Source organism: Symphodus melops (genome assembly GCF_947650265.1).
Source record: "Symphodus melops genome assembly, chromosome: 8".
NCBI classification, from domain to species: domain Eukaryota; kingdom Metazoa; phylum Chordata; class Actinopteri; order Labriformes; family Labridae; genus Symphodus; species Symphodus melops.
In genome coordinates this window covers 15,043,889-15,062,754 of record NC_136698.1, presented here as the reverse complement: position 1 = coordinate 15,062,754, position 18,866 = coordinate 15,043,889, and the positions used below count along the sequence as shown (strand labels likewise).

Here is an 18,866-nt window from a genome sequence, read left to right as displayed (position 1 = left end):
ACAAGGAACAGACAACGACGGCCACTCATCACAGACTAACACTGGGAAAACAAGGAACCCACAAGAGACTGAGGAAAAACACGGAGACTAAATAGACAGGGTTAATTGTACACAGGTGAGACTAACGAGACAGGTGAGGACAATCAGGGTAATCACACAGGCGGGAAACACAAAGAACACAAGACCAGAACACTAGAGGACATATACAAAGTAAAACCCAACACTGACAACACCACCAAAAACAGATATACAAAATAAAACAGGAAACACCAAAGACTAGACTTAACAAAGGAAATAAACTTACAGGCAACAGGGAAACAATCAACACTAGGAATCAAACAGAACACAAAGGATAGAATGAAATCTAAAACAAGAAACACAAAAACAAAACCAAACCATGACACTTGTCAATTTGAATATGTTATGAAACATTTATTCTTAAAAAAGTCTTAATTATTTCAGAAGGTGTTTAACAGTTGTACATTTAGAAGTATATATTCTCATAAGAAACTGTGAAAATTAAATTTTCTAAGCCATGAAACAGTATTTATAAAGTTAGGGATACATGTTAAGACATTCTTTGCCAGCATTTCCTCTTTCTTCTGGTGTCCTAAAAAAGGCAAAGCAGCTATTAAAATAACTAAAAAATATATAAATACAATGGGAAGTTGATCAGACTCAGGAAATGTGTGGAGGAATATGGGGGTGAATTTTTGGAATCCATCATTGTGGTTCGGAGTTAGTCTTGGTACATTGGGTGCACCTTATTCCAAGTGACCTACAGGGCACTAAGTGTTTAACTTCAGGACCAATTTGTTTAATTTGTAATCATAGAGTTGGTTAAAAATATATATTTTTTCCTAACCCCAGTTTTATGGTTTCTACAGCAGCTCATTCCACCGCACGTTATAATCTCTGATCTGCCTTTGATGTCAAGTCTCTCTCGCCACAGCAAATGTCAACCTGGACAAGGTAAGACCTGAAATGTTAAGATATAATTCTGGCCCAAGTTTCAGCCCTTTCATCCCATCACTGTGTGGTCTGCACTGACAGGCAAGGGAGCTTTGGAAACGAGCTGCTGCCTGCCTGCATCCAGGAAATATCCAGCAAGTCAATTATTGTCATCAGAGTCAGAAGATAAGAGGTCTTCTATCTCACCTTTGGCCAAGTCTTCTGTCCTTCACCGTCTCTGGTCAGGTCAAACCTACTGTACCTGCCCTTTTACAAATGGCTTGCCTAGACATTGGCTCATATTTTTACAGAGAAGTTTAGTTAGGTTCCATAAAGGTCCAAAACATATTAGATAAAAATAATGAATTACATTTTGAGACAACTGATTTGGCTTTAAACTTTAATTTAAGGCAGTTTAACGCATAAACCAAATCAATCATTAATTAAATATGCTTTCAAAATCCTTGTACGCTTTACAAATAATCCTTTCAAGTTAAAACTTTATTATTTTATTTGTTAGTTTTAGAGGCTCAGAGATCAATTTTAACACATTCTATCAAACAAAAGAGGCAAAGGCCACAGTTCACACAATTCATCCTGACAAGCTACCTCAGTTTAAGAATAAATCCATATACTGATGTAAAACAGCATCACACATAAAACTTAATATATATGTTAGGACCAAGGCATAGAATGATCCAATCCAATTCAAGAATGATTTGAGGCTAATTTCCCTGTCTCTATAATCTGCAGATTCAGGTACTTCACCAGCGGACCACATATGAAGAGGGAGGATTAAAGAACCCATGTGGGGCTGATTTTTACATTTCTGCTACATATCATCAGCATGTGGTCTCATCCTGGCAGAGCGCTGGGGATCCAAGGTTACAGTGGCTATATGACCTGTGATTGGGTCCACGTGGAAATGACTCATCCTTTCCTCCTGACTGCTGTTCAGAGACAGCGGCTCCATATCAGACTGGTCCTGGTTCACTCCCATCTTTCCCATCAGTGAAGTAATATCGTCTAATCCCCTTTCTCCGGGGAAATTCCGATGCAGAGGTTCCAATTCCTCCTCAGATGAGAAGGGAGGTTCAATAACATGCAAAACACGGGAGGCCTGAAGATTCTGGAGGGACCGTGACTGGACTGAGAGGGAAAAGAGAAACAACTGTAAGTACCTGTGCACATGCAACTCTTCAACAGATTGCTATAATATAGGAATAATAAACGTTACCTAAACACATGATGAATGCTTTATATCATACTATAATGGAGTTTTAATTGGGTCAAATATTTGTTGATGTCAATGTCATCAACTATAATGTACAAGAATAGGCTAATATGAAAAAATGTATGAATGACTGTGCTGTTAAAATAGTTGATATTGTTTTGTGTTGGGTTGTATCGTATCATATTGCATCACATCACACATGGCGAGCTGACATCAGCATGGTTGTGTTAATTCCAGAGACAATTCTCTTCATTGTGCCGTTAATGTATTTGAGTACAGAAAAGATGAACTTAGCATGAAGACACAAAATACTAGGTGTCGCTTTCAAACTGTTTGCCATTAAAGTTCATACGCCTTTTAAAGTATAAAGTTGATTTTATTTTGGAAAAAAAGTGTGGAAGTAGCTTGTGAGAGTACTTAAATCTAGATGTTCTCTATCATGGCTATATCACTGGCCCCTGTCACACAGTTCAAAATAAACTACTAATTCCCGCCATGCAGATCACATCGGGTATTATAACAACAAATTGCTATTTTTGTGGTTCCTGCCATAAGAGATTAAAATATTGTAATAAGTAACGGTAAATGAACATTTTTGGCAGAGTAATAGCTTTATAACCATAAAACTAATGACAGTAATAACTGTTCTCTGTTCATCTGATCTAAACTTAAGAGCTCTTAAAAGTCTTCATCTTCAAAGTTTTAAGTCAAGTGAACTCGAAGCTCTGCAGGTGAGGACCTTTCCAGCAGTGGGCTAGACTGCAATTCTAACAAGCTTTTCCGCTGTGACAAGGAGGCGCAGGATTAGTCGGCGGGCGGCTGCAAAAACTGTGTGGTGCTGAAGGTTACTCACTTCTGACAGGACTGAAGTCTCCCTGGCTGACCTTGGTGTCAGAGAAGGGCTTGAGACTGGGGAACAGGATTAGGGAGAAGGACAGCAGAAGCACCTAGGGAGGTGGAAACAACAACATCAAACACACCAGACGGACAAAAAGAGAGTTAGATAAGGGTAAGAAAAAAAAAACATCATATAGGCTGAGTTCAAGTAAAAGAAGGCAGACAATGGGAGCATGACAAGTATTTTAAAACATTCCTCATAATTGAACTGTTCAATAGCATTTGGTAATCTCATCGGTGAATATATGCTTCAAGACAGGGTATATAATTTTATCCCGATACACGTTTTAAGATTTTGATTGAAGTTATCTTTAGGTCCTAACAGAAATTAATAATTCATTTGCCTCGAAAAAGAATCGAATAAAAAAATCTGTCATCTGTCGCATCTGTAAACACGTAAAAACTTCGACCAATGTCTGCACCCGGTACACGTTATATTAACCAATCAAGCCTCTCTACCCCGTGCATGGATGAGCCCACACTCAAAGCATGAGCTGAAATCTACCTCTGGACCAATGATGCTAGTGCATGTAAGTGAGGGGTGTGGCGTTTGAGGGAGCACAGAGGACAGGGGGTGGGTGAAGACGGAGAACGAAGAGGATGCTACTTTTAAAATCATGCTAGTTTTTGAAAACTACCAACCCTGCCTTTAAGGTTTTAAAGCCCGGAAAGAAAAACAATTCAAAGAAGAAAAAACACAATCATATCGCTGTGCTTTTCTTGTCAAGCAAAACTTTCTGTGTCCAGGAATAAAAAATTCACCTCTACTCTGCAAAATTGTCCTTTTTGGAGATCAACGGCATTAAAAGGCTCTGGTTCACACATTTGTTTTGTTTCATTGTGTCCTTTGAGCTGTTCTGCCCATTGTGTTACAGCGGTTATTGCTTTTCAGCCTGCTCTGAAGACAAATCATATGATGCATCTGTGCAGTTGGTTTATCTGCCCGGCACACACACACACACACACACACACACACACACACACACACACACACACACACACACACACACACACACACACACACACACACACACCTACACACACACACACACACACACACACACACACACACACACACACACACACACACACACACACACCTACACACACACACACACACACACACACACACACACACACACACACACACACACCTACACACACACACACACACACACACACACACACACAGAGGACCTCCTTACCAGTACACATGTTCCAGTCTGGGCTGGCTTGTTAGATGAATTCATGACCAGAGCCTGCAGTCTGTGTAGCTGTTCAATTAATGACCTGCAGATAGAGGAAAGGGAATAGACCAATATAAATAAATAACTGTATGAATCATGCTTTAAAGGAAGAAAATAATGAGGAAAGATGTGTGGAGCAGTTCTTGCGTTTGGAAATGATTTCAAAATGAAATGTATTAGAACTCTCTCACATGTTGCATTTCTCCAGGTGGGACACTTTCCTCTGCAGCTCCTGGTTGTGCGCATTGCAGGTGGCCATCCTGGATGACAAAATGCACAAATAGTGAAGATAATCTTGTAGTATGACAAGGTAATATCCCCCAAAAAACAAACATGATTACCTCCTAATCTATTTTGATTCAAAATAAAACTAATAAACTTCTCAAACTATTTTATTTAAAGTTCAAGAAGCTAACAAACATGTTAAATCCCAGTCAATGCAACATGTTAATGATGGGTAACTCCTTTTTCAGACATGAAACAGTTAAAAGGAGCATACAGGTAGTTAGTTTTCTTCTTTTATTCACATTTTAGCCAATTAGGATTAAATATTACCCAGCTTTGCATTGCAACTGCAAATTATCCAAATCATATTGTACCAAATGTCTAAATGTCAGAAAACACATGTGCAAAAAATACAATTCTAAATGGTACCAACAGACATACATGATCTAACATGAGTCTATTCATAGTGGAACTGACCTCGCCTCCAGCTTTTAGGAGGATGGCTTTGTTCACAGTCTCATTATATGAAACCAAATTTGAAAATGACTTAGGAGCATTCATTAGGTAGGTGTACTGTATGATATGTTGATGCGCAAAAATATGCAAAACAAAATCATGATTTTTCTTGTTATTCCTGTGTCTTACCTGCTTTCCAGCCCATCAATATACTCCTTCTTCTTCTTCCTGCTCTCCTGGGCAGACTGCTTATTGCGAATCTTTCTGCGTATTTTCTTCAGGATTCTTTCTTCATACTGATGGTCAGAGGATGGAACAGTTACATTTTGAGGCTAAACCTTTGGAGCTGAAAGCTTTTTAGTTATTGATTTAATTTTACCTTTGTGAGTGGTAGTTGGCTGGGCAGAGTCACCCCCTCCTTTGCTAAAAGCTTCTTCTCATCTTCATTGAGAACCAGATCCTGAATGGACTGTTGGGATGGGTGTGGGGTCTGTAGATGAGATATGCATACTAATATATGAAACATAACGAGTGCCGTTTGATTACATTTTCTCTCTGCTTCCACTCATCCTACTCCTCCTGCTTTTCTGCCAACCATAACTTTCCCCAGAGCCTCAAAAGATGATAAATGAGTGCAAAGCATGAAGCCACCTTCATCACTCTCATTTCATGAAAACCTAAAACCAATTATGGTTGAAGGAGTTGCATTCTGCCACTTTATACTGTTAGGCTGGTTTTCAAGATTGGGATCAACATTGAATAACCTCAAGTTCCTGATGCACATACACGTTATTCTGCTTGTGTATTCAGGTGCTGACCTCCACTTTAAGGAACATTTTCTGCAGGAAAAGAAATAATGCTTTCATCCATGTGGACTTTTTATGTCATTCTCCTACTCTCCCTGTTTCTGTGGGTGTTCTGGCCCCCCCATGACCAAAACACATGAAGGTTAAGTTAACAGGCGACTCTATGCCCCTCATACTTGTGAAAGCGAGTGTGAACGTTTGCGATCTCCATAAGTAAACACACACACACACACACACACACCCACACACACACCCACACACACACACACACACACACACACACACACACACACACACACCTCTGCAATATCAATGTCAGTGAAGATCCGCTTTGTCTACTGTGACTAAATTCTTTCAGATAATATTTATACCAGAGTTACTAATTCTACCTGAACAACAGGATTGGTGTTGTAAAATATGTCCATTTATTCACCATCACTTATTTGCCTTGGAAAAAAAGTTTTTCCTCAAAATCATTCTTTGTCAATGTGAAAAAACAAAAGCCTGCAAATTGCTTTTTCCTGTAATCTTGTCATTACTCTGTGTTTGACTGCAGTCATCAGTTTTACCTGTGTCTCTTATCTGTCACACCTGTGTTTGATTGGAACCTTTTGTTTGGACTGTATACAGTAAGCTTTAGATTTTCCATCTGGTTGAGTAAATCACTTTTGTGGGCCATTCACAATTAATTAATTCTGGAATCAAGACAATAGGTTAGTATTGGTATCGAAACATCTCTTCCTGTGACCCTTTCATGGGAAAAGTATGTGGTTAAGGGAATGGAAATGACAGCAGAAAACTGTGTGCTCTAAAAATGAACTTAAAAACTATTTACAATTTTAAAACAAATGTAAAGTACCCTCCATCTGAACTCCTGTCTTTGTAAGCATTTCAAAGTGAATGTTGCACGTGAAACAAACAAAATCAAATGTACAGAAATAGGAAAGTCATTTGCATTCCAAAGGCCTCGCCCATTAATGTAAGCCATGATTTCAGCAATGAAGTCACCCACTTGTGTAACGTAATAACATGCTCAGAGATTTAATTTAGTCTGTGTAAGGGTATTAACAGAGACTTACATTTAGTCCTTGGAGTCCATGTCTTACTAAATAAATAAACATGAATTGCCTCAACCCTACCCTTTCCCCTGTACAACAAACTGCAAAATCACTTATTGCACAAGTCAATAAGTGATTTTCAACCAGCCAATCAACTTGTCTGGTTTGTTCCCTTAAACGTTATTCATAAACACTCGAAAATACACAGTCTAGTTCTCACAAAACTCACAACTGATAAACAACAGATCCTATGCATAAATAAAGCTGTGAAACCTTTTAAAACCAAAAAATACAGTCTTTTTTCCTTATCAGTCCAAATACCCCAAAATGACAAAAAAAAAACCCAAAAAAACAACAACAACAAAACAAACATAACTTACAGGATCTGGTGTACCCGACAAAAGCAGATCCTTGACGGTAAGAGGGAATCCAGAAGACAGCTGTGGTCTTTGTACATCAGAGGGACATTGTGTGGTTCTTGTCCTGCCAATTGGGAAGGTGAGCCCCCAACCATCTGCAAACAAACAGGCACAAAAGTACACATAAATGCAGAGCAAACAAAGATTAATGACACATTCTAGTTTTGAGGATTGGAATAAGAACAAGAAATCCTTTTGAAAAAATGCACTTTTATATAAAACAATTGCCATTACAAGGTCCTTACGTGTTTTTGGTTTTTTTAATAAGCAGTAATGTCTCTTTATCTTCTGTGATTCAACAGATCCAGGGACTCATTTGCATGAATGTGATGGATCATTGTCAGCTCATGCCCATGACTGGAAACTCTATTTTACAGAGTATAATGTGATGTTGATGCTATCAGTTGAAATATTAATAAAGAAAATTGGCAACCATTTCTTTATTAAACTTCCTATGAAAGATTCGGACTCACTGCGGTCTGTGGAGACATCGGTCTGCATGGCAGACTTGGTTTGTGGCCTTATACTGAAATAGTGTGCTTCCCCCGGTGGGCTCTCAGGACGCTGAGGGCTGTCCATCTGGTCTGAGGGGGGGTCCTCACTGATCCCACTGTCACTCGGAGAAGGGGACCAGTGAGGGGATCCTGAAACAGACTCGTTTCCACTCAGGAGGGCGTTGAGGAAGTCATCATCTGCCTGTTCAGCCGGCTGCTGCATCTTAAGAGAACATGCAAGAGTTTTAGAGCATGACATGGTGAAACCACTTTCTATTCAAAGCTAACAGCTAATCCAAGCACATGTGAGTGACATTAGTATCCTCACAGCCTCACACACATTTGGATGCTGGATTGGCCAAGTTTGATGGTTGCCATGGTGTCCCGCTTCTTCATGACGGAGAATTCCATCATTTTGATCAAACAGCCAGTCAAGCAGTTCAATGCCATCACAACCCTGAAATGAGATCATGACATTTCATCACAATACAATACTGTGTCTGTCATGCTTTCAGAAACAAAGAAAACAAAAAAATAGGAAGGTTTCTTATGTCACCCAGCTGATTGCTTTTTGACTGCCAGCCATTCACCATGACTCTTCCTGAACACACTGTGCCGTACTCTTTGTTCCCCAGATCTGCCCAGATATCTGTCAGTGTTTGTGACTATATTAGTTCAAATGTTTTGTCTTATTTATGCCAAAATGCGTTTGTATATATGTTTAGGTATTTACAGAATTTAGCTCAATCTTTTATTTTTCTCTAAAGCCTGATCTGTGCCCTGTATGCTCGTCCCAATAACCCAAATAACCTTTAGCAACCTTTAAAACACAACATAAATAGGATAATATTTGTATATTCACCTGTTCTGGGTAAGGCTCCATAGTTTTTGGTTGAACCACCAAAGAAGTCCCAGAGATTCAGCTTAAATATCCAATTTACTTTGTTGTGCAGTAGCTTTGTCTCTGTCCCTAAAGACTCTCCTGTATCTCTGAGCTCTTCTTTTTTCTGGTCCAAAGTTCAAACTCCAACTCAACACACCCAGAAAACTAGCATTCTGTGTCCCTATTGGCTGCAAGGGATATCATCTGATTGGTACTCATGAGCACACAACTAAGGAACTTCACAAATTGGTTTGTCTTGAGAGAGAGGACATGAAGCCTCCAAATAGAAAACTTAGGAAAAGGTCAAAGTCTGTGGTTTGTTTTTGTCTTTTGTTTTTTTATTATAGTTTATCAGCTTAAGGCTAGCTCTGACCTCTAACTTATTCATGTAAAAATGAACATGAAATCTGCGGAATATTGAACAAAAAATGTAACCCTGTTTTGTTGAAGAAAAAAAGACAACAACAAATTAGTATTTCTTCTGATTTGAATCAGTTCTGTTTATCAAATTGTTGCAAACACTATTTCATGTTTCAAGTCATGATAGTTTCTAAAGAAGAAAATAACTTTTGTTTAACAGAGGACTATAAAATGATTGCACATTTCTTTCATATCAGTGTCTTAAGGCAGAGAATCATTAAATGTTTCAAAGATGGAATAAAAAAATAAAAATGCACCCCATAGCCCTCTTTAAAGCTAATAGAGGTTCAGAGAGGCTTTCTAACATGAATGTACTGCAAAGAATTGGATGAAAACAGAATTTCACAGAAATCATTAGAGCCCCCCTCTTTGTAGCCTATGTGATTTGTTTCAGGGCCTAATTATTGTTTTCACCCTTATCTTCTTAGCCAAGAGTATAACAGATATGAGTTTGAAAAACATACTGGCTAATACTTTAAATTATGTGAGACTGATAAAAAAAAACATTGAGACAAAATGGAACAAGACCAAATAGAAAGAAAGAAGAGTCTACGGACTGAATTAATGTTTCACAGCTTTAGATGTTTTCTTTTGTTTCTTTTTGTATTTTGAGTTAGTAGTCTTTATCGTCAGAAGTGTATTTTCTTAATTTTTCTAACAAATACATGGAAATCTGCACAAAAGGCAGATGGGCTGAAAAAATAACCATAGTAGGTGCATTCAAGTACAGACAACAGATTTGCTTAATGTAATCCAAATGTATATAATTTATTGATATTTTTTTTAATTAAGTTTAACTTTTTTGTTTTCTTGCAGAGTAAGATGGTTGACACCTCTCATGTTGCTCTCTGAAGCTTCAACTATGTGTTAGCTTTGCCAAAAAAAAGACAGGAAACAGGGAAAATAGCCCATGACCTTAAAAAGGTTACTAAATTAGTTTATCTGCACAAGTTTTTTTTGTTAATACATTTTTTTATTGATTAATAAAAACATTATATATATATGTTTGTTTTTCTTTGTCTTCTCTCAAAACACATTGAGTACGATAGACAAGTAAAAATGAATTAAATTTAAATGTACATCACTGCCTATTAACATCCACATCTGAAATTGGTATAATTCTTCTTGTCTTATTCTTGCCAAATAAGTCCATAAGCATATTTCCCAAAATGTATCTGCTCCTCAAAGCTACCTACCAGTATGAAAGAGCCATCACTACTGTGACCACCACAGATGAAATTCACGCTAGAAAATATCCCACTGAAATAGCTTAAGCTGTAAAGTAGAAAAAAGTAATCATAATCTTGCCTGTGGGGCACAAAATATGGCAGAACTACAACTTTTCCATTCCACTAAATTCTCACCCTTGTATCCTCCGTGTAAAAAGAGGTCACCACCAGTACCCATGTTTATCAAAGTAACCAATGTCATATGTTGCACTTTGAGATGGTAATGTGTTTATTTGACTCACAGGCATGGATCGGCTAAGGAAAAGATTCTCTGCTGCAGTAAATCCCAAAGTATATAGAGAAGACAAAACCTGATAAACAACACAGAGGGGGGAACACCAAACAATTGTCACATATTTTTCTGAAAGACCTCAGCAGGGAAGTCAACTAGACCAGAGCCAAAAATGGTGGGGAAGGCCTTTAAGACCTCAGTTATGAGAAATAACTTTTTTTAGTCATTCAGATCATTTGGCTCAGCTCAGCATTAACGACTGGCAATTTCAGCTCCCAAATGGCTCTTCAATTGGTACCATTTAGGCTTACATCAAATGTTATTAAAAACATCTGTGTTGACCTATATTCAAAAATGTTTTAACTTCATTATCAACTCAGAATAACAATATTTATCATGATTCTTGATCAAAAATATTTGTGTTATACCATCAAGCACTGGTCCTATGTGTATTGTTGTTTGAGTGATGCTGAAAATTATTATTCCACTTAAAGCACCAAACACAGCACAGCTTGATATTCCAGTGAAATATGTACAAAAATAATAAATGAATCAGTCCATATGAATCACACACTTAATGCAACATGGTGTGCAATAAGAAACAAATATGTAAACCTTATGATGTCAAGAACAACAATATTTGACATGCCCTTTCGTACAGAAACAATAATGTTACAACATCAAGTACAAGTTCTCATGTTTATTTAACTTATTATTTCTGCTGAAAATTATTGTTTACTTCAAACACTAAATTAAGTGTTACTGGTCCATGATGGTGGATTAAATAACAAAAAATTCAGTGAAATAAACGGAAAACAGCTCTCTGGGGTCCAGCTACCATCGTTCACATTAGAGAGAGCTGGCACATATAAAGCCAACTCACACCACTTTAAAACATCCAGTGTGATTTGATGGCTATGATGAGCCAGTTATCAGCTGATAGGCTGTATCATGGAATGTGTGTCTTGCCTGGACTAGTCTACTTGGCTTGCATGGAAGAAGTATTATGTAATCATCATTACCTTTTTATCTGATTGAGGAAGCTAGGTCTCAAAGGGCAAAGTTGTAAGTACCTAAGCTGTTTTGAAAACCTCAGCTCTGTAAAATATTTGTCAGAGATATGCATTTCATTAACACCACTTCTTCCCACTTACCTCTGCCTGCTGTGTTTTTGACACTGCCATGCAATAAGCAGTCAATGTAGGAGAACAAGGTTAAAAGTTCAAAAATCAGGCTTATTAATTCAGGTAAATCAGGCAAACTATGTAAGTAAAGTGCTTTTTACATTAATAGAAAAAAAGATCAAAATAACAAGTCTACTGAAAAATAGTGCTAACAGAGCAGGACATGAACTCGACTACCTGACCAGAAATGAGGGGGATATTTAAACCAGCTGAGCAAACCAAAAATAGAAGACAGGGGGGGGAGAACTACACACAAAGTAACTAATAGTTAACACAAAGGACCCCTGATCTCCCCCATGTTGTCAGAGCACTTGGTCTGGTCTTTTTCAAGAAAGCCAAGCTTCACCCTCAGCTCCACTTTTTTTACTTTTTCTAAAATTTTCTAAATCTTTTGTTGAAATGGAAAGAAGTAAAACACATCATTGACACTGACTCTACGTCAGTATCCTACTACAGTATTTTAACTTTAGCCTGTTAGCACAATGTGATTAGCATTTTAGCATGCCAATGTTAGCATTTAGCGAGAAGGAGTTCCGGTAAATAGGTTGATACTGTAGGTCAGACTTCTTTTACAAGAATCACACTAATCAAAATGATTGGAGTATCAGTACAGAGCTTTCAGTGAACTGACTATCTGCTAGCTGAATCTGAGCTCCTTCCAGCATTCTACACAAGTTTCTACAGAAGTTACACAAAATAGACCATAAACTCATATTTTCTGTACTCTCCTTTGTGGGTCTTGGGTGGTTGTTGTGCAATGGTACATAAATGTCAGTACCATCCCAACATACATGTGTCATCCTCTGAGCCTCAGGAGATCAAACTATAAGGTCACTATACTGCAACACTATGAAATATTAATTTGAAGATGCCTAGAAGGATACAGTCAGGTTTCTTTAACAACAATGCCAATTTTTTTCTTGAATTACTGAATGTCCGACCATTTCAACAAATTCTTGGATACATTAGCGATTGGTTTGGTGCCATCCTTGTGCAGTGAGGAGAGCCCTGCAAGAAAATAAAAGCTTTACTGAATTGAAGCTGATAAGACTTGATGCCTGTTGTATTCCATCAGGTGATATCACATTTGATCTGAGCACTATTAAGTCCCCATTAGAACGCTAAGAAACCCACTGAAATAAGGATCCATTTTCTTCCTAATTGAAAGTTGGGAGGGGGAGATATGGTAAAAATGAGCCTTTGAAAAACAATACAGGGGTGAGATTTACAGATGCTGAAGATCAAATGCCAATCCCTACAGTAAATGCCAGCCTGTCAAGAGCTGTATCAGTGCAAGACCTCACCGTTGACATGAATAATTATGATAAAAACACTTCAAAAGTACCCCTCTCCCTTCCTCTCCCATGAAGCAACGACAAATGCAATGTTAAATGGAATACAATCCAGCTTCGGCACACAGGCTCGGCTGAAAGATATGACAGTCTGTGGCTGTCTTTGTTGTACAAACATGGTGATTGTAGTTGCTTTAGTGGCATCTTCTCAAGTAAAAATTGCCATTTATATTGTTGTGCTGGTGGACGGTTATGTAAAGGTCATTTAGATATTTTTCATCACATTACACTGTTTTTCTACATCATAAATGAGCTGTAATCTCTCTTTACAACGATTTAGATATTTATATTCATACAATTTATCTCAAAATGTTTTCATCTGAACAGTTGAGCTCAGCTGATTCTATAGAGGAGTTTAAATGGTTATCAAATGGACTGAATTAAATAGTGAGGTCTCCATTAGTAAACAAAACCATCGGTGACAAGATGGACATTTTCATTACTGGAACTTTTAATTAAGGTAACTGAAATGAGGTTGGCAGCACACTGCCAACATTCTTGCATTACATTTTATAAAGCAAATTATCACAATGAACAATAACAATGGACAGTTAAAATACAGCATGATGAGACTTTTTGGCCAGATAAATGTACAGGACAAAAACCAGCAAAGAGGTAAAGAGGTACTGCATTGTCAGGAGGGGGCACCAATATCAAATAAGACCAAAGTTCACAGGAGATTTAAGGTGACCATGATTATATTGAATGCCTTAAATTTGTCGATAGCTTTAGGCTTATTGTTTGCTCATATAGTAAATTAAAATTCTGCAGAACATTACACCAGAGAGGCTGATTTTACTGCGTCAAAGCACCACTCAAGGCCTGCAACATTATTAGCATATCAGACCAGCAATGTAACAAAAGGCTAATTTGCATCAACTCTCTGGTGGGTTAAGGTCGACATCAGGTTTGTTCTAAGATGCTTGTGATGTCGCTCTGCTGTTTGAGGCTTTTTGATGAAGAAGTAAAAGAGAAGTCAAAAGGACATTTTCCTGATAGAACAGATGAAAGTGTTATTGATGCGATAGTTATACGACCTTAAGTTCAGCATTGCTTTCAAGCAGCACTTACGTATTTTGTTAATTATATTAGAATAAGAGAAACTGGAAGGTTGAGGGTTTGATCCCAAGGTCCTGCTGTTACGGCCCAAGCCACACCCCCTCACCTGTGTTCGTGACTCACGTCTGTTTTGGAGTGTTTGGGCCTTTTTCAAACCAACCCCTACACACTTCCCCTCCGTGAGTGCACTCCGTCAGAAGTCACACTCGTAGCTGAATGAAGTCCCCTCCATCCAGGTGTAGGATAGAAATACAGCAGCAGGCATTGGGACAAACTTCACTCTCTCAGGTGGAAACAGGAAGTGTGTGTTACCATGGTTTCTCAGCAGCATCCTGGAGGAACGGCTTATTATTAATGTACGTCATACATTCTGTAAAAGTCTTTATGCAGATTATTTTTCTCTAGTAAATTATATTATCATAGACTTATAGCAAAACGATCAGATGGAGCCCACATTCTTTATTGTAATTCATATTTTAATGTTTAGTTAATTTATTGTAAAAAAAAAAAAAAAGCTGCTGTAGACTTGAGCACATCTCCCTTCCTTCTGCACTGGTTGAAGTATTAGCCATTTTAGTTCAAAACTGGTCATAATTGAAATAAATAATGAACAGGACTCTGCCCGATGCAGCAGAGTTTAGCTTTTTTTAAAATTGCTCATTATGTCTAATGCCGCTCTGTGATGTTTGGATGTACTTTTTGTAATTTGAATTGCTGATTTTGAACTTAAAAACAGGTTGTCTTAAATGAAAACACAGACAAGGAGACTATAAATGAACATCACAGCAGCAAAACGTTTATTTTTTGTTGTAACCAAAATTAAGTTTTACAAAGAAATCAAAAGTAGAACAATGATAAATACATATCATTGAACATTGTCTGTAACATAATTTAATGTTCTTTAGTTTTTGCAACAGTCCCTTTAAATATAAAACACAATCAAATAAACACGTCAACAGAAGGGAGAAAAGAAGAGTAGGCTTTTATTTGATCCTCAAAACAATAAACACGTGAAGTTGTTGTAGTGGACGGTTTGAAAAAGACCAGAGTGTGCGTTAATGTCTCACTCAGGCCTGAGTTTTCTCACCTGTGCTGCCTGCTGGGAAAGTTTGATTGGAACACGACTGCAGGAGGTAATTAACCAATCAGCCATGCAGCCACACACATCTTTCAGATGCTTGGTCAGCTAACAGTATGTACAATTTCTTCATTTATCTATTTATTTCCAAACTATTTTCTACTTTTAGTGAGGTGATTTACTTACTTAATACTAATAATACACTAATCAGAGCCACACCAAAAAAACAAATAATGAACTTAACAGTCTTATGTATGCCCAAGAGGATATATTTCCACAAACAAATAATTCACTCAATAGTGCACCTCTACTCCACTGGAGTAGTCAGCAGCCTGTCCAGCAGCTCAGCATACAGTAGCAAACAAATGCAGTGAGCAAGGCCTGCTGCAGGCTTCTTAATGACACAGGTGTGGCCTGATAGGCTAAAGTCAGGAGAAGGCCTTAAAGGTGTAGTGCTATCTGCAACTTCACCTTTTGTTGTGTTTCACAATTATCTTCTTTTTTGTAATAAATAACTTTAATTCACCAAAAACAACTGGTTTTATGTCAGTTCCCTTTTCCTCCATGAGCCGGGTCCTAACACCTGCAGCAACATGTCTGAAGACACCTAACCCTAAATTGCTCCTGCTGCTTCGTTGGCAGCGATGGGGTTACTTCTGAAGGTCTCACTACATGACCACTGCCATCAGTGTGTAAATGGCTGGGTGTAACATGCGGTGTAAGAGTGCTTTGAGTCGTCAGAAGACGAGAACAGTGCTATATAAGCCCACTTACCATTTACAGTATTTTTGTTGTAGCATAGCATTGTTTTGTTGTAGCATGGATTTACAGATGGAAATTATTAACTAGCTTGGGTTAATGCTGTAGTGTGCAACATCATTATACTGGCTTCATACTTCAACCTTTTTAAATACACATTAAATAAATTTTTTGAATTATAAATATACAATATGTTTACCATTTTTTAGAATTAAAAATAAACTAAAAGCCTCACTCTGGCTTTTTAGATTTTGAGATACTAAGATGGTCTTGTGTTTTTTTGGGTATGGGGGTATTTTGATTTGATTTTGGCAATTTGACATTTTCGACAAATATTTATGTCTAAATATGTATAATTATGAACATTATGAAGAACATCAATACACAGCACTGAGAGAACAAAAATAGTTGTACAAGGGCTGGTGTTGATTAATGTCTTATTAACAGTCAACACAAACTGGACTATGATCAGAAAATAAGGACAAAAGCGAAAGAAGCCTTTGTGAGCATTGGCATGGGTAATAAAAGTTAGAATGTGAACCAAAAGGTTGGATCGGGCTTCAGCTCTTTCATTTCATTTTGACAGGAAGTAAAGCTGTCTTCTGCTGAAGAAGACAATTATTCCGCCACACTATTAGGAGGTCCTGTGGGGCAAATGACAACCAACAAAATGACTAAACAAAATCCCATAAATCCCAATAAATCACTCCAATCACTGGGATTTATTATTAGGAAAACAACCCAAATCGTTGAACAAATATCAGCAAAGGGCTAAATCAACAAAACACAACAACAAAAAATCCCTGTCAAAGAGTCAGGAAAAGTAGATGAGGTGCCTCTGACTACTTAGGTAGTCAATGGATATTCACACCAGGTGCACACAGCAGAGTATTTCACATCGTCTGGAAGAGCTGGGTGGAGACTAAGGAGGGGCTTAAGGGGCAAACAGTGTAAGGAAAACTTGAGGCCAAACACATTGCCTCACGTTTGTTTGTGTACTGCTGAATTATCTTTCCTTATATACCTCATGCTAGTTTATTACTTTTTTATGTAAGAAAGAGAGACAATAAATTCTCCCAGATACTGTTTGTCTATCAAGCAATCAGCAATCTCAATCACCATCAATGGTATTAGTAAAGACAACACAAGTAAAGGCAGTATGGAACAGGTACATTTCGGATATTTGCTTTAGCCTCTGGGTAAAAGGAATCATGTATTTTGATCCTTGTGATTCCTTATCTGTTTTGTTTAAAAATGTATCATTAAATGTGTTATATGCTGTTCAGGTATGGATTTGTTACACTTCCTCGAATATCTTTGGGTGTAGAAACAATGAAACCTGAAAACATGCATTATGACATATGCGTAGGAGAGGTGTTTCGAACACGTTTTCTTAATGTGTCCTTGAGGCTTGTATGCGACAGCTGTTCTGTGGCCCTCAAACAGGCTGATCTCAATGAGTTTATACTCAAACGAACCAAAAAAAACTCTCCACATTTGTGTACATAATGATATTAACTGCCAACACTTTCCACTACTACTATCGTCAAAACACACGATCAAAGTTATGCAGGAGCTTCATATTCTTTGTGCCAAAGCACGGAGATAACCAGAAGTTTTAAGTGGCCAGATGTCTAGAGCTATCATCCAAGCCCTTCCTGTTTGGCTGGCAGTCTTGTAATGAATTATTAACAGAAAATGTGATATTGAAGAGGCAGCTCTAGGCCTACTGGCAATAATTTAATACAGGTTAGTCATAATTTAGACTGGAGTGTCCTCACATGACTGGTCGGATTGAGAATGAAATCCCAGTGGAGCAGAGCTGCCATCTGGTGGTCATAAATTGTAAGTACGTATTTATTCCTGGATCATATAGTTCTCGATACTCCTTAATGCCAATGTCCTGTACTGGTGAGATTATACTGTGGCATCGAAGGACCCACTGCAGAAGATCAATATAAAAATGGAAAAGACATGGACCCGGAAATCACAAGTGTTATTTTATGACAGTCAGACAATACAATACCATACAACTTTCATTTTTTGTTATGACAATGGTTTTTTTTATGTTAAAATGTCAGTACAGTAACACAGAAACAGCAGCAGCCCAGACAATCTTGTAAAGAGAAGAGGCAGAGGAGGTGCCCAAATCAGAGAAAAGATTATTCTGCAGGCTTAAAGGCCTTGTTCAACCAAACTGCAGCAATCACAGTACGTATGACTTACTGCATGGATGTTTTTAGTCTAGCTGTTGATACGACTGCAAATCCATTTAATACATTATGTCAGTGCAAATCTGATGATTGTGCCCCATGTTCTTTTGTTATTAATGATGGACAAAGGAAGTTCACAGAATCAATCACAGAATAGATTTCAGTGTTGAGACTACTAATGTGAAGCATCATGATGCCAGACACAGGATGAGGAAATGCTGAAAAAAAGGTAATATCTGGCCTGACAGGCAGCTGCAAGATTAGCACTTGCCCATGGGTTGCTGATAACTAGTTTAATGCTAACCTAGATAGTTGGTATATGATGTATCCAAAGTAGCTAATAGTATGCCAGCAAAGCTAAAAAAAGCATCAAACATGGAGTAGCTACAGCTGTAGCTACAGCCATTAAGTAACCCCTAAGTATCCATTAAGTAACCATTAATTAACCATTAAGTAACCATGAAGTATCCATTAAGTAACCATTTAATAACCATTAAGTAACAACTAACTTACCACTAAGTAACTTAAAAAACCATTAGAAAGTGTGAGGAAGAAGAAAATATTCCCGAGCCTGCACAGAAAGATCAGCAGTCCCTCTGCGCCACAGTCATTAAGTAACCGTTAAGTAACCATTAATTAACCATTAAGTAACACCTAAGTATCCATTAAG

General features: G+C 37.8%; 1 protein-coding gene across 2 annotated transcripts; it reads right to left on the bottom strand.

The window, feature by feature from the left end:
- Window positions 1-404: 404 nt before the first annotated feature.
- creb3l3a (cAMP responsive element binding protein 3-like 3a) lies at window positions 405-11,907 on the bottom strand. 2 transcript variants are annotated; one of them, XM_079351515.1, is made up of 10 exons: window positions 11,706-11,907; window positions 8,128-8,244; window positions 7,767-8,010; window positions 7,255-7,388; window positions 5,390-5,500; window positions 5,200-5,306; window positions 4,521-4,589; window positions 4,288-4,372; window positions 3,039-3,132; window positions 405-2,100 (listed from the first exon to the last, which is right to left on the bottom strand). In XM_079351515.1, exons 1-10 carry the CDS (start codon window positions 11,733-11,735, stop codon window positions 1,784-1,786), a joined length of 1,308 nt encoding a protein of 435 aa, XP_079207641.1. In that variant the 5' UTR covers window positions 11,736-11,907; the 3' UTR covers window positions 405-1,783. The 2 variants fall into 2 exon arrangements, with proteins under 2 accessions (XP_079207641.1, XP_079207642.1); XM_079351516.1 differs by lacking the exon at window positions 11,706-11,907 and adding an exon at window positions 8,650-8,721.
- Window positions 11,908-18,866: the final 6,959 nt, after the last annotated feature.